This window comes from Eubalaena glacialis, chromosome 8 (assembly GCF_028564815.1).
Source record: "Eubalaena glacialis isolate mEubGla1 chromosome 8, mEubGla1.1.hap2.+ XY, whole genome shotgun sequence".
NCBI lineage: Eukaryota > Metazoa > Chordata > Mammalia > Artiodactyla > Balaenidae > Eubalaena > Eubalaena glacialis.
In genome coordinates, this window is record NC_083723.1 from 9,646,865 (window position 1) to 9,661,604 (window position 14,740).

At 56.6% G+C, this 14,740-nt stretch overlaps 1 protein-coding gene across 7 annotated transcripts in view; it reads right to left on the reverse strand.

Annotated features, from left to right (window-relative positions):
* CCM2 (CCM2 scaffold protein) overlaps positions 1 to 14,740 on the reverse strand; it is a 59,748-nt gene that overhangs the window by 550 nt on the left and 44,458 nt on the right. For all 7 annotated transcript variants that reach the window (XM_061198367.1, XM_061198365.1, XM_061198361.1 and 4 more), the window contains 7 exons: positions 10,271 to 10,354; positions 9,522 to 9,705; positions 5,999 to 6,135; positions 4,961 to 5,096; positions 2,233 to 2,290; positions 1,747 to 1,885; positions 913 to 1,051 (listed from right to left, as the gene is read on the reverse strand). In XM_061198367.1, coding sequence (XP_061054350.1) covers positions 913 to 1,051; positions 1,747 to 1,885; positions 2,233 to 2,290; positions 4,961 to 5,096; positions 5,999 to 6,135; positions 9,522 to 9,705; positions 10,271 to 10,354 — 877 coding nt within the window. The remainder of the gene's footprint in view (positions 1 to 912; positions 1,052 to 1,746; positions 1,886 to 2,232; positions 2,291 to 4,960; positions 5,097 to 5,998; positions 6,136 to 9,521; positions 9,706 to 10,270; positions 10,355 to 14,740) is intronic.

Sequence of the window (14,740 nt, forward strand, 5' to 3'; positions counted from 1 at the left end):
CACGGCCCGGGGGGGCCACCCCACCACTGGCCCGCGTCTGGCCCGACCCTGACAGGTGCCATGGACCCTGGCCTGGCCCTGCCTCTGCAGCGGGGCAGGCGTGGGCCGGGAGCCACACCCTCACGTCACTCCCCTCAGTCCTCACAGAAGCCCCATTGCACAGGTTTCCAGATGGAGGAGAGGAGGGGAGAGGAGAGGAGAGGGCAGAGGGGAGGCTGACGCAGGGTTCCGAGCACTGGCCCCGCTGCCCAGCTGTGCTCCCAGCGCCCGGGTGACCACCCACCTCCTGGAAAGACACCCCCTCCTATGTGAGAACAATACGAACAGGGGCCGTGGACCCCAGCCCTGGCTGGCGACTGACTCCAGGGGGCAGGGGGGTCAGCAAGAGCTCGGACTGGACGCAGCAGGTCCGCCTCCAGCCCTTCACCCCCCGTAAGCAGTGCGCCCTCATTGGACCATTGGGGGCAGAGCCCAGGACCCAGGAGCCTCCACCAGCCACCATCAACCAGCCGTGTTCCCCGGGGTCAGCGTGGGGAAAGCAGAGGCGCTACCGGCCTCGCGCGCGTGGGCAGCCGTCCAGGGCCCTGTCCGTGGCAGGCCCTGAGCACCCGCCCGCCGCGCTGGCTCCGCGTGCTAAGCTCTCGGGGCCTCGGCTAAGGCCGTTCTTCACTGGGAATGGCGTCTTCACTCCTCCACCCAGCAAGCTCCTGCGCACCCTCCCAAACCTGCTCGAGCGCCACCTCCCTTGAAGAGCCTCCCCGGGCCCTCTCCAGGCAGCGTGGCGCCCCCCTCACCCTCAGTCTGGCTCCCGGGGGCCCCTCCCGCTTCCCCGGGGGCAGGTCCCCGCCGCATCCCTCGGGCCTTGCTGGCTGGCCCCGCTCCTAACGGCGCCCCCGCCCGCCGCGCGCTCACCCAGCAGCAGGAACTTGCGGCTGTCCCCGTAGAGCTGCCGCAGGTTGATGCAGAACTCGTGCACCGAGGCTCCGTCGCGGTACTCGTGCAGCAGCGCCGCGAACTGCTGGATCTCCTGCGACGACAGCTTGGTGCGCAGCTGCCGAGAGAGCCGGGCCCGGGGCGGGGTGGTGACCGGCGCTGCCGCCCCCCTGCCCACACCCCACGCGACCCCAGAGGACCTGCAGCTCCACTGCTCCGGCCGGCAGAAGAGAGAGGCGCCCGCACCGTCCGCCCTAACCTGCAGCCGCGGCTGGCCAGGCTGACCGCAAGCGGGCGGAGGGCGCGTCTGCACACCACTGCCGGGGGCAGCGACCAGCACCCTGGAGCCCAGAGCGATGCTCGGCCAGTTGACCGAGTTTCTAATGAGAACATCACGTGAAGTCGGGGGATGGGGGGAAAAGAATCTGCTGAGCGATGACAAGGCCCATCTGGCCCTTCCAGGGAGTGACCCGGTCCTCCGCTACCGTCCACCACCAGAGACCCAGGGACAGGCCTGTGGTCCAGCCCCCGAGGCCAGAGCAGCCCACATGCTCAGGCCTTGGCCAACTCACGCCCTCCCCAAAGACTAACCTGGAGGGAAAGGCAGCGAGGCCCAGTTGCAAGCAAGGCGCCCACGCTCAACCCCAGCCCCACCCACAGAGAAGCACGCCTTCATCCTCCCCCCCACCCTGCCCCACCCCCGCAAGGAGATTCTAACCCCAAGGCGCCGCCGGCCCCAGCACAGGCCTGCTAAAGCACGTGGGCTCTCTGGGGCCGGGGTCTCCTGACGGCGGCGGGCGGCGGGCAGCGTACCGTGAGCATGTAGTCCTGCAGCAGCTCGGCGGCCGTGGCGCTCAGCTCGCTCTCACTGACCGTCTTGGCGTGGGGCGCCGTCTGCATGCAGAAGGACAAGGGCGACACGCCGCCTGCATGCGCACACTCGGGGAAGGAGCTGCAAGGACGCGAGCCGAGCCGTGGGTGGGCGGCCCCCCAGCCCTGCCCCGTGCCTGCACCCTCGACCCCCACGGGGGCCCAGTTAGGGCCAGGGTCTGAGAGGAGGAGGGGGCCTGTCATGGAGGGAGGGGCTCGGGGCCGGACAGAGAAAGACACGTGCAGGGAAGGACCCAGAAGGGGCCCTCAGCCTAGCAGGGTCTCAGTGGAGCGATGATGTCACTGGTGTGACCCTGGGGAGCCCACTCACTGGAAGGCTCCTGAAGGGGGCGGGGGTGGGGGGAGGGATACCGACGAGGAGGGTGGAGCCAGGCAGCCATGCTGGCACCACCAGGGCGGGGTACTCACAAAGTGCTGGCTTCCGCCTCATAGGACTCCTTCATGTCCACCTTTGTGGAAGAGTCGTCTGTGCAGAAAGTGCAGAACACAGAAGCTTCTGGTTACGTGAGGGAGGGGGCACTGAGTCCAGTGTCCAAGCTCTAAGCAGGAGACGCAGAGCCCTGGCGGTGGGGAGCCTGCAGGCCTTCGTGGGCAGAGCCGGCCAGGCCCCTGGGCTGCACCCGCGCCTGTTCCTCCTGGGGGTCTTGTGAGATGCACCATCTGCTGCAGGGCTGGGCAGGAGGCAGGACAATGCTCTGGTTCTCGGAGGATGTGCCATGTGGCGGGGCTGGAGAGGGCTTCCCAATGGCCAGGACAAGAGAAGCACCACTGGTAGATGTGGGCACCACGTCCGGCAGCGTCCTAGGGGCTGTGCTACTTTGTCTTCTCTGATCCCAGCAGGTATCACCACTGCTCCAACTTTTAGATGAGGAACTGAATCAGAGAGGTTATGCAACTTGCCCCATGCCACACAGCTGGTGAGGGCAGAAGCCACGATCAGAGCCGGCAGGTCTGAGCCCCAGCCTGGACCCAGCCAGGACCCAGCCAGGCTCCATACGTGGACGGCTGCTCCCCGAGGACAGACACGGGGCCTCAGGGTGCCTGAGACCCTCAGACCAGCAAAGGGCCTGGTACACAGCAGCTACTTGGGCAACACCAAAGAGATGACCTAAGGTCCGTGTGACACAGACGAGGAGGAACGCCGAGGCACCGTCACATGCAGCAAGCGAAGCTTTACGAGAAAAGGGATCAGAAAACGTGGGACTGGGGAGGGGACAGGGAGAGAAAAGGGACGTGTCTGGCAGTGGGAGGGAAGTGTGCAGTGAGCACAATAATGGCCCCAAGATGCCCCCGTCCAGACCCCAGGTGCACGTGCCAGGTGACGTGGCGACGGGGCTGGAGGTTGCTGGGCAGCTGACCCTGAGACAGGAAGACGCCCTGGGCTATCTGAGGGGGCTTGACGTGTGCCCCGGGCCCTTCGGTGTGGAGGGGGAGGGGCCGGACGGAGCTGCGACAACAGGAGGTCAGAGATGCCACCATGGCTGTGACCGTGGAGGGAGGAAGGCCACGGGAAGCTGGAAAAGGCAGGAAACAGCTTCTCCCCGGAGTCTCAGCAGGAAGGCCGCTGGCCCGCACCCTGATTTGAGCCAGTGAGACCCACGGTGGGCTCGAACCTACAGAACCGTGAGAGACTAAGTCTGTGTGGCTCAAGCTGCTCAGTCGTGGTGACCTGTCACAGCAGCAGGAGAGAACTGACCCGGCAAGGAAGGCCCTGAGGCAGAAACCAGCAGAGGACGCGTGTCTGAGAGTGTGCGCGCATGGGGAGCTGTGTATGCTGTGAGCGTCTAGTGTGCACGCTCGTGTGCGTCAAGTGTCTGTGAGGACGTGAGCGTGTGTGCTGTGTGGTGTGCACGCGTGTGACGTGATGTACGTACGTGTGCCGCGTGTGTGATGTATGTGATGGGTGCATGTGCACACGTGGTGTGAGTGCGGGTGTGCATGGACCCCAGAGGGAGACCTGAGGGCTGGGGGACAAAGGACACCCACGCAGAGAGGAGGCCGGCAGGAAGGAAGCCCACGCGGGTAGGCTGAACATCCTGTGTTTACCTCGTGAAACTCATTTAACGGTATAATTGCGATCTGCGTACTTTTTAGTAAAACAGCTTATTAAAAAAAAACCACTACTGGAAATTTCAATGCACAAGGGCCAAAGCAATCACACTAAAGCTGAACGTTTAAATATAGCTCAATAAACCACCTGCTACCCACTGGGGAAGCCGCGGGCCTCTGGGCCTCAACCTCCCCACCTGCCCGTGAGGACAGACTGCCGGCCTCGCCGGGCTGTCTCTGCAGTGCTGTGGCGGCTCCAGCATGAACAGCGAGACCAGGAGGAGGCGAGAGAGCCAGCCCTTCCTCAGAAAGCCCCCTCAGCTTCGTCAGCACACAAAGGGTTCTGCGCTGTTCGTGGAGACGCGTGAGCCGCCGGGGGTGCGTGCAGGGCCGGACTCTCCACAGGAAGACCAGAGGCTGCCTGCCATGGAGGCTACTGCTGCGCCGGCTCCAATACCTTTCTTTCTGTTCACCTGACAGAAGCCACGGGTCCTCAGTATACTAAGCATTTGAAAAGTGGATGCTCCTGGTGTTTAGAAGACTGAGCTCAAATGGGCTACCACGCAAAGGAAGCATCGTGTGCGTGCTCAGATTCCGGAAAACGCTCCCCAGATGCCCACACGGAGGAAGTGGCTCTGAGCGCTGGTCCGGCTGCACCGCCTTCGGGCCCCTTGCTCTTCCTGCCACTGCCCCCCACCCCGCCCCAGGCAGGCCTCGTCTTGGAAGGGGCCCCATACCCACTCTCAGCCCCAGCGCTGGGGGCCCCACCCGGCCCTGGGTTCTAAGTTTGGTAAAGTGACTTTGGCCAGGCGTGGTTCCAGAAAAAGCGTTTCCGGCCCCCCAAAGTTACACAGGAAGCCACCAGGTGGCCTAAAGCAGGGAGTGGGGGGAACACGTGTGCCTGACTAAACTTGCAGATTAACGTGAACAGTGAAGTCTGGGAACAAAGGGTGTCGGCTCAAACCCCCCCGGGACAGTGGCCACAGGGTCACTGCACAACAAGGCTGCCCAGGTGTTGTCCTGGGAAGAGCTCGCGGCAGAGTCAGCCCTGGTGGGAAGGGGCGGCGGGGCCCTCTTGCTCACGTACCACTGTGAAGGGACAGGTGGTGGGTGGGTGTCGAGGCCCCGTCAAATATGGCTCTGTCCAGGAAGTCGATGGTGGACTCCGTGTACACGATCTGGAAGACCTGGCCGAGCAGGGAGCACAGCTCTTCTGCGGCGACCTGCCAATGGAGGACAATGCGGAGCCTTCCTGGGCAGCTTCCGGGCATTCGACACCTCAGATGCAGAACGAACACCTGCACCGAGGGCCTGACACCTCCCACTGCCCAACGGGGCAGCAAGGACACCAGCCCACACCCAGGCAGCGGGCTGGACCCGCAAGAGCGTCAGCTGCCGGCCCTCCTCCTCCACTGCCCTTCCAGCCAGCGCCGTCTCCCCACTCATGTCCCAGCCACGGGAAAGGGGCAGGGAGGGAACAGCACCCGTGCCAGGTCACACGGACGGCACTCCTGACAGCGCACAACTGTTTCACGTGTGTGCCGTTAACGCAGGGTCCCATCTGGGGCGGCTCTGCCCCTGGGACACGGGGCAGTGCCTGCAGGAGCTTCCAGTGGGGACAGGCCAGTGAGGCGGCCCCATGAGGAAGAACTTCCCAGCGGGAAGGTGGGCGGGGCTGGGGAGGAGGGATGCTGATCAGAGGCTACCTAAGGCGGGGCGGCCCTGCTTTGGTCTCACAGATGTGAAAGCTTAACAGAAGGGTATCAAGGGGCTCCCCGAGGCTGGTGGCTCTTGGGTGGCCGAGGTGGGGCCCCAAGCCCCAACTCCCCACTCCCAAGCATCTTCCCCAAGGGCACAGCTTGGGGTACAGACCACGGCCCCTGTCAGTGTGGGGAAGGGAGGGGTGAGGCCCACCAAGAGAAGAATGAACCAGGGGACTGGGAGCCAGTGGGACCTGGGGTGGGACCTGGGTCAGGTGGTATGCGGGGCTGGATCAGGATATAGGCGGGGCTGGCTCTGCTGTGGGTGGAGCCTGGGCAAGCTGTAGGTGGGGCTGGGTCAGGACATGGGGGGGGATGAGCAGGCCGTGGGCAGGGCCTGGGTACCAGCTGCCAACCCTGCTCACCTTGCTCTCCGCGGCCAGGATCACCAGGCAGCATGCCTCCACAGGCCCCACTCCGCTCTCCGACAGGGAGCCTGCGGTGAGGCCTCTGGAACTTTCTGCACACAAACTCTGGCTGGGGGAGATGCCGGGGTCCTGGGCTGGGAAGTCAACACCGTGGCAGGTTAGGGTAGGTGTGGGAGCTCAACAGCAGGCTCTGGGCGGCCCCTACCTGACTCAGGTGGGAACAGGCCGAGCCAGGCGCACCCCCATCATCACCTTCCCTTCACAAGAGCACCCTCCCATCCTCACTCCCCTGCCACTGCCCACTCAGAGCCGTCACCTTACATGACCTTCCAGCATCTTTGCCAAAGACAGTGCGAGTATCTTAGGCTGAGATATGAAACTGCTTATATCCAGCTGCTTTTGATCGACACAAAAGAAAGCATTCACGGGGTTCTAGTGACAAGGTTAATACACAATCCTGACAAGAGATGGGGGAAACGAGGCACAGGGGGCAGAGCGCCAGGCCCGAGGGTGCGTGAGGGGCAGAAGCCAGGTAGGGATCTAGACGTGAGAGCCCCCGCCTGTGTTCCTAACACTACACACAGCCTCCTCACACGTAAGGTCTTGTGGGACGCGAGGGGGAATTCCTGAAGTGGGAAGGGGGGCCTGGGGCCCAGGGAAGCTTCTACAGGAACAAGGCTCCAGGCCTGTCTGAGTGGATGCTCAGACACACCTGGGAGCAGGAAGTGGAGGTGAAGGCTTGAGCTCCCCTGATGCCGGGGTAGCTCAGCACAAGCCCACCCAGGAGGGAGACCACCCGAAGCTCAGACACGGCTGAGAGACGGGAACCCAGCCAGGAACAGCCATGCTTGGGGTGGATGGGCCTGCAAAGACCAGGGCTCTGAAGGGCAGGGCTGGCCGCACCCTGCGCAGAGGCTGAGCCCCATGAATCCCAGGGTTAGACCCCGGACTGCACCGTCCCACAGACCCACGGGCCACAGGTGCTGAGTGGCACCCGAAGTGGCAACTACCCACAAGGTCTCAGGACAAAGAAGACTGCGTTAGCGCTCACTAGCGACTGTTACCCTGACCTCGCTGACGTGACGTCTGGACATAAAGACCTAAATGAAATACATTAGTAACGTTGATTTCACTTGTTCCGTTTTACTTTTTTAGAACATTTTTAGTAGCTTTGTGGCTCGCACCCGTGGCTGCTCTCAAGGAAGCAGGCATGTGGCTCCAAAGCCATGCAAAGCAAGCCCACTTCCAGTCCCCCAGCTGCATCCAGCCACAGTCCTACAGGCTGTCCCCACAGGTTCCGGTTCAGATCCACTGTCCACTATCCTACATCCGCAGAAACATCCTTTAACGAGATGTCTCCATGCCCTCCGAGCTCTGCCTGCCACACGGAACCTCCTGCAGCCAGACCTGACCTCTACCCCGACCCCATGTTGTCCCAAACGCCAGCATAGCCCGGGTTGAAGGAGGCACACAGACAGCCTGCGGGTAGCAGGCACTTAGTGAGTGTTAGCTACCACTGCCGGCACCTGTGCTGAGGACGGCCACGTGCATCACCTGACACACAGAGCGCCTGATGGGCACGGAGCCTCTGAGGGACCAGGAGGCCCCCAGTCTGGAGGCTTCCCTTCAGGGCCATCCGCTAGAATGAGGAGGCCGCTCCAGGACACGGAATTCATTCTCTTCCTTTTAACTTGAAAGCTCTCAAAGCCCTGGGTCCTGGTTTTCATCTTTTGGAAAGTTTCTCCTACGGAGCTCATTCTCTCTCTTAGAAATAACTCGGTTACCTGTTTTCCTAGTAATCTGCTCCATGGTTAACGCTGAGAAATGTCCTGGACACAAGAAACCCAGGGGCCAGCTCCCCTCCTACCGGCCCAAACGCCGGCAGGCCCGCAGCCAGAGTGCTCTCCTCATTGCTCGGTCCCTAGGGAGGCCCCCGGCCTCGGGCCTCCTGCGGGGACAGTCCCCTGGCAGGGCACGGCAGCTACCACGGCGCTGGGCAGCACTGATGGAAGCAGTTACCCAGCCAGTTCCTCAACCAGCCGGCCACCACCCACCCACCGGGTGACCATCTGCTCCCAGGTAGGCCACCAGCAGCAGTGGAAGTAAACAGAATCCTCCTGACAGGTTTACTGTGGAGATTAAACGAGATCATTCATGTCACATGCTTTCTACTAGTTTGAGCCACCTTCAATTGTCATTTTTGTAGATTAAAATGCAGCTTCATGTTGTTCAACCGAAAATCATGCCTGTCATTAAATGGTAGCTGCTCACTGAACACAATACGGGGAGATGAGAAACAAGCAGAGCACAGAGGGGACCTCGTTCCAAAGTGCAGCACGACAGAGCAGGGGTGTGTGTGAGTGTGCATGTGAACTAGCGAGTGTGAATGAGAGTGTGAGTGTGTGGGACCCGTGTGAGCGCATGTGAGTGCGAGGACGTACATGGGTGTTACAAGTATGTGTGGGGAGTGTGCGTGCGTGCGTGCGTGCGTGCTGTGTGACGCTGCAGAGGGGACGCTGAGCCACAGCCACACAGAGGAGAGGGGCTGTAGTAATCCCGCAGCCACCTGCACAAACCGCTCCACTTACCTGTGCACACGGGCCCTTGCACGGGAACCTCCTTGAAGCTCGAGGAGTCAGTAATGAGAAAGCTCACCAGGGCCCTGGCTCTTAAAAAGCCCTCGGATCCCCGTGAACTAACGACCTCAAGCAGAAATACAACTCTGCACTGCCGGAAGCACAGCGTGCGACCCAGGCCGGTCCAGCGGGCCACCCTCACGCCCCGCCACCGGCCCTTTGGGGCTCAACCCAGCCGCCGCCAGTGCCTAAAGGAGCCCAGGACGGCGTCCGTGCTGCAGCAACAACCTGAGAACTGCCTGCCGGGAAGGGCACGGCATGTGTGAAACCGTGATTTCTCTCCTCATTTCTCAGGGACTTAGGCCATGGCTCTGGACCCGCTGGGCAGCCTGTCCGGCAGTGCCAAGTAAGGCGGCACTGCACCCTCATCGCCAGGTGAGAGGAGTGGGCTGGGCAAGGGGAGCTGACGGCTGGTTTAAGGTTCTCTCTGATTCTCCTACACGGACACACTCAGAACGTCTCGCAGACAGAGAGCTCCTTGCTGGTCTGGTCTCATCTTTGCTCCCCCCGCTTTGGGAAGACTGCCTGGCCAAAGGCAGGGGTCGAATGTTGGCTGGGCTGAGCTGAGGCCCATCCTCACCGTGTGGAGCCACCTGCGCCCGGGGCTCTACCAGGCCTGGGTGCCAGAGGCCACGCCAGCATCCCGGACGGGGGCCCCGCTGAGTGACAGTGGCTGAGCTCAGCACCTGTTCCCCACAGCCTCCTGGGTCACTGCCCTTCTCTGGACAGAGGGCTTCTCTCAGGCACAGTGGGCAGCAGTGGCTGACCCCCCGCTGTAGAAGCTGTCTCCAGCGCTCCATGAAATCCACGGACTCACTCCTCAGGACAGAGGCGTGGTCGGCATCTGCCAAGGACCCTCCTGACCCCACTCCCCAGGTCCATACCTGTCTTTAGGACCACCAGGTGTGAGGCGTCATCCCGCACGTAGGACACGGCGGCGATGTCATGGATGGGGACCCTGAGGATGGTGTCCTCCCCGTCCCTCCAGGCCAGCTTGACGTTGTAGGCAGACAGGCTGATGACAGCGTCATGCTCCTGGGTCAGGTGTCCGGGGAGCTGGTGGGCTCTCTGGAAGGAAGCACACGGCATCAGAAACACAGGGCCCGGCCACGGGCTCCCCTGGGGCCCCGCACCGTGTGTGGCGCACGCAGCCCACACGGCCAGTGCTGACTCCTGGGCAGGCTGCTGCTCCCTCGAGAGCAGCCATGCTCGCTCCCAGGGCACTGCTGTGCTCAATCCACGTGGGGGTTCTTCTGGAACCGCCTTTAGGTTCAGACCTGTGGCGTGTGGTTTGGATATCTCGAAAACGTGAATTGTGAAACAGCCCAGAACCACCAGGAGCAAGTCTGGAGAAGAAAGTTCATGTTCAGACTGAGGAACAGTCTTGATAGCCAAGGGCCAAGTGCACCCTTGACATGATGGGACTGGGTCATCCCTCACGGCCATGAAGGCCCAAGGTCAGAGGGCCAAGAGCTGGTGTCAGAGAACAAGGGTCAGAAGTCAGGGTTAGGAGGTGGAGCAAACAGGGTCAGAGGTCAGGGTGGGAGGTGGAGCAAACTGAGGGTCAGAGGTCAGGGTTGGGAGGTGGAGCAGGCTGAGGGTTAGGAGGACAGAGTCGGGCAGATGGGGTTACCTTTGCATTGTCTATGTAATGCAGGATTTCAGTCCTACTGGAGGGATTCAGGTATCCTGGGATGGATGTTAATTGACCTAAGTACTGAAAGAAAGTGGAGAAAGTGCCATGAGAAAGGGAAGATGAGCCAACACCACCACGGGCCAGCAGAGCACTGCGAGAGCCTCGTGCATCCCCACCACCAGGCCCCTTGGCCGCAGTCCCGGCTCGCAGTGGGGGTCTCCTCAAGGCAGCGTGCTCCAAATTTTTAGCAAAATCTCTACCGGCTGAGGAGAACACTCCCACACTTCCCACCAGACTGCATCAATGTTGTCATCAAAGTCCTGTAAAGGACACCTCAAAATTAGTTTGGTGAAATCTGGATTCTAAAAGGACAGACAAGGGACTTCCCTGGCGGGCCAGTGGTTAAGACTCCAGGCTTCCACTGCAGGGGGGCCCTGGTTCAATCTCTGATAGGGGAACTAAGATCCCACAAGGCGCATGGTGTGACCAAAAGATAAAAATAAAAATGAAAAATAAATAAAAGGACCGACAAGGATGGCTTGTGTTTCCGGGTCATGGTTGGAAACTGAAAACAACGGTTCTGCACAACCTGCTAAAAGTAAACGTGTTAAGTCACGAAGGGCCAGGCAGCTGAGCGATGAGCATAGAGAAATGAAGTGACACGAGGCCATGAAGCACCTGGCTAACAAACCTCAATGAAAAGGGCCCCAAGTGCGGTGCGGACGCAGTGCTGCGTCAGCTGTGTTCCCGTCACATCTCCACCAATTAACAGTTTTTAAATGTGATTTAATGGGTTACTGATTTCTCTTACAGCCAACATTTCTCATCCTCTCACTAACTCGAATGTTTAAGATCGCTGTTAACAGGGTGACAACAGACTTCCTGTCTCCAGTTCGACGTCGTCACTCCTGTCCTCACAAGAAAAGAGCTAAACAAACTGAAAAATCAACATGTCTTCTCAGATCCATCAGAGAACAAGGTCACAGGGCAAACTGCTGCCCCCAAAACTGGAGAGAGCAACAGGGGACAGAGAATCACAGCCCCTGGAGAGAAGCCACAGGAGCCAGCCTGGGAGGCGCACCAGAAGGGGACTGACCAAGGGCTGGACATGGGCACGGACAAGCTTGAGACAAAACTCTGGGGGGCCAGGCAGGAAGGCCTCTTTACCTCAGCTCCTTTTACCTGAATCACTACACCCAGCTTTCAACAAAAAATTACAAGGCATGCTAATAGGCAAAGAACACTGAACATAGAGGGCAAGCATCAGAACCAGACTCAGATATGGCAGAGATTTTGGAATTATCAGACCAGGAATTTAAAACAACTATGATTAACATGCTAAGGGCTCTAATAAAGTGAACATCATGCAAGAACTGATCGGCGATGTAAGCAAAGAGATGGAAATTCTAAGGAAAAAAATCAATGGGAAATGTTAAAAACCAAAAACATTACAACAGAAATGAAGAATGCTTTTGATTCGTTCACCAGTAGATGGACACAGCTTGGAGATATGTCAGTAAAAACTCCCCAAACTGAAAAGGAAATAGAAAAAAGAAAAGAAGGGAAAAAACAAACCGAAAAAAAGGAATAGAATATCCAACAATGGAAAATTACAAAAGGTATAAGAAATGTGTAGTGGGACTACCAGGAAAAGAAGGGGAGAAAGAAACACAAGAAATACTTGAAGCAATAATGGCTAAGAATTTCCTCAATGTCACACAACAAACCACAGACCCAGGAAGCTCAGAGGACATCAAGCAGGATAAATAGCAAAACAAAAAACAAAACCAAAAACTACACCTAGGCATATCATATTCAAATTGCAAAAAAATCAAAGACCAAGAGAAAACCTGGAAGTAAGCAACAGGAAAACACCAAATAGCACCTTACCCACAGAGAAGCAGGGGTAATAATGATATCAAACTTCTCTTCAGAAACCATGCAAGCAAGAGAAGAGTGAAACACTCAGTATTGAAAGAAAAATCCACGAACCTACAATTCTACATCTGGTGAAACTGTCCTTCAAAAGTGAAGGAGAAATAAAGACTTTCTCAGACAAACAAAAATTGGGAGATTTCATGATTACCTGGCAGGAGATGTTAAGAGAATTTATTCAGAGAGAAGGAAAATGATTTGGTCAGAAATTGATCTACATCAAGGAAAAAACATGAGAGAAGAAATAAATAAAGGTAAAATAATACCTTCTACTTTACTTATTGTAGTTGATCTAACAGATAACAGTTTGTTCAAAAGAAAAATAGCAAGATGTATTGGGTAATTAATTTGGTTATAAGGTACCTGCACTACCTGTGAAGCAATGTAGTGTTATTTGAAAACGGATTAAGATTAGTTGTAAATGTAAATTGCAAACCCTAGGGCAACCACTAAAAATATTTATAAAGAAGTATAATTGAGGGCCACAGGCTCAAGATGGCGGAGTAGAAGGACATGTGCTCACTCCCTCTTGCGAGAGCACTGGAATCACAACTACCTGCTGGACAATCATCGACAGGAAGACACTGGAACTCACCAAAAAAGATACCCCACATCCAAAGACAAAGGAGAAGCTGCAATGAGATGGTAGGAGGGGCACAATCACAATAAAATCAAATCCCGTAACTGCTGGGTGGGTGAGTCACAAACTGGAGAACAATTATGCCACAGAAGTCTACCCACTGGAGTGAAGGTTCTGAGCTCCACGTCAGGCTTCCCAACCTGGGGGTCCAGCAATGGGAGGAGGAATTCCCAGAGAATCAGACTTTGAAGGCTAGCGGAATTTGATTGCAGGACTTCGACAGGACTGGGGGAAACAGAGACTCCACTCTTGGAGGGCACACACAAAGTAGTGTGGGCATCCGGACCCGGGGGAAGGAGCAGTGACCCCACAGGAGACTGAACCAGACCTATCTGCCAGTGGTGGAGGGTTTCCTGCAGAGGCAGGGGGTAGCTGTGGCTCACTGCGGGGACAAGGACACAGGCAGCAGAAGTTCTGGGAAGTGCTCCTTGGCGTGAGCCCTCCCAGAGTCCGCCATTAGCCCCACCAAAGAGCCTGTAGGCGCCAGTGCTGGGTCACCTCAGGCCAAACAACCAACAGGGAGGGAACTCAGACCCGCCTATCAGCAGACAAGTGGATTAAAGTCAGCAGACAAGTGGATTAAAGTTTTACTGAGCTCTGCCCACCAGAGCAACACCCAACTCTACCCATCACCAGTCCCTCACATCAGGAAACTTGCACAAGCCTCTGAGATAGCCTCATCCACCAGAGGGCAGACAGCAGAAGCAAGAAGAACTACAATCCTGCAGTCTGTGGAACAAAAACCACATTCACAGAAAGACAGACAAAATGAAAAGGTAGAGGACTACGTACCAGATGAAGGAACAAGATAAAACCCCAGAAAAACAAATAAATGAAGTGGAGATAGGCAACCTTCAAGAAAAAGAATTCAGAATAATGATAGTGAAGATGATCCAGGACCTCAGAAAAAGAATGGAGGCAAAGATCGAGAAGATGCAAGAAATGTTTAACAAAGACCTAGAAGAATTAAAGAACAAACAAACAGAGATGAACAACACAATAACTGAAATGAAAAATACACTAGAAGGAATCAATAGCAGAATAACTGAGGCAGAAGAACGGATAAGTGACCTGGAAGACAGAATGGTGGAATTCACTGCCATGGACGATAACAAAGAAAAAAGAATGAAAAGAAATGAAGACAGCCTAAGAGACCTCTGGGACAACATTAAATGCACCAACATTCACATTATAGGGTTCCAGGAGGAGAAGAGAGAGAGTAAGGACCCGAGAAAATATTTGAAGAGATTATAGTCGAAAACTTCCCTAACATGGGAAAGGAAATAGCCACCCAAGTCCAGGAAGCACAGAGAATCCCAGGCAGGAAAAACCCAAGGAGAAACACGCCGAGATACACAGTAATCAAGCTGACAAAAATTAAAGACAAAGAAAAATTATTGAAAACAACAAGGGAAAAACAACAAATAACGTACAAGGGAACTCCCATAAGGTTAACAGCTGATTTCTCAGCAGAAACTCTACAAGCCAGAAGGGAGTGGCACGATATATTTAAAGTGATGAAAGGGAAGAACCTACAACCAAGATTACTCTACCCAGCAAGGATCTCATTCAGATTCAACGGAGAAATCAAAAGCTTTACAGGCAAGCAAAAGCCAAGAGAATTCAGCACCAACAAACCAGCTCTATGACAAATGCTAAAGGAACTTCTCTGAGTGGGAAACACAAGAGAAGAAAAGGACCTAGAAAAATAAACCCATAACAATTAAGAAAATGGTAATAGGAACATACATATCAATAATTACCTTAAATGTGAATGGATTAAATGCTCCAACCAAAAGACACAGGCTCGCTGAATGGATACAAACACAAGACCCATATACATGCTGTCTACAAGAGACCCACTTCAGACCTAGGGACACATATGGAAAGTG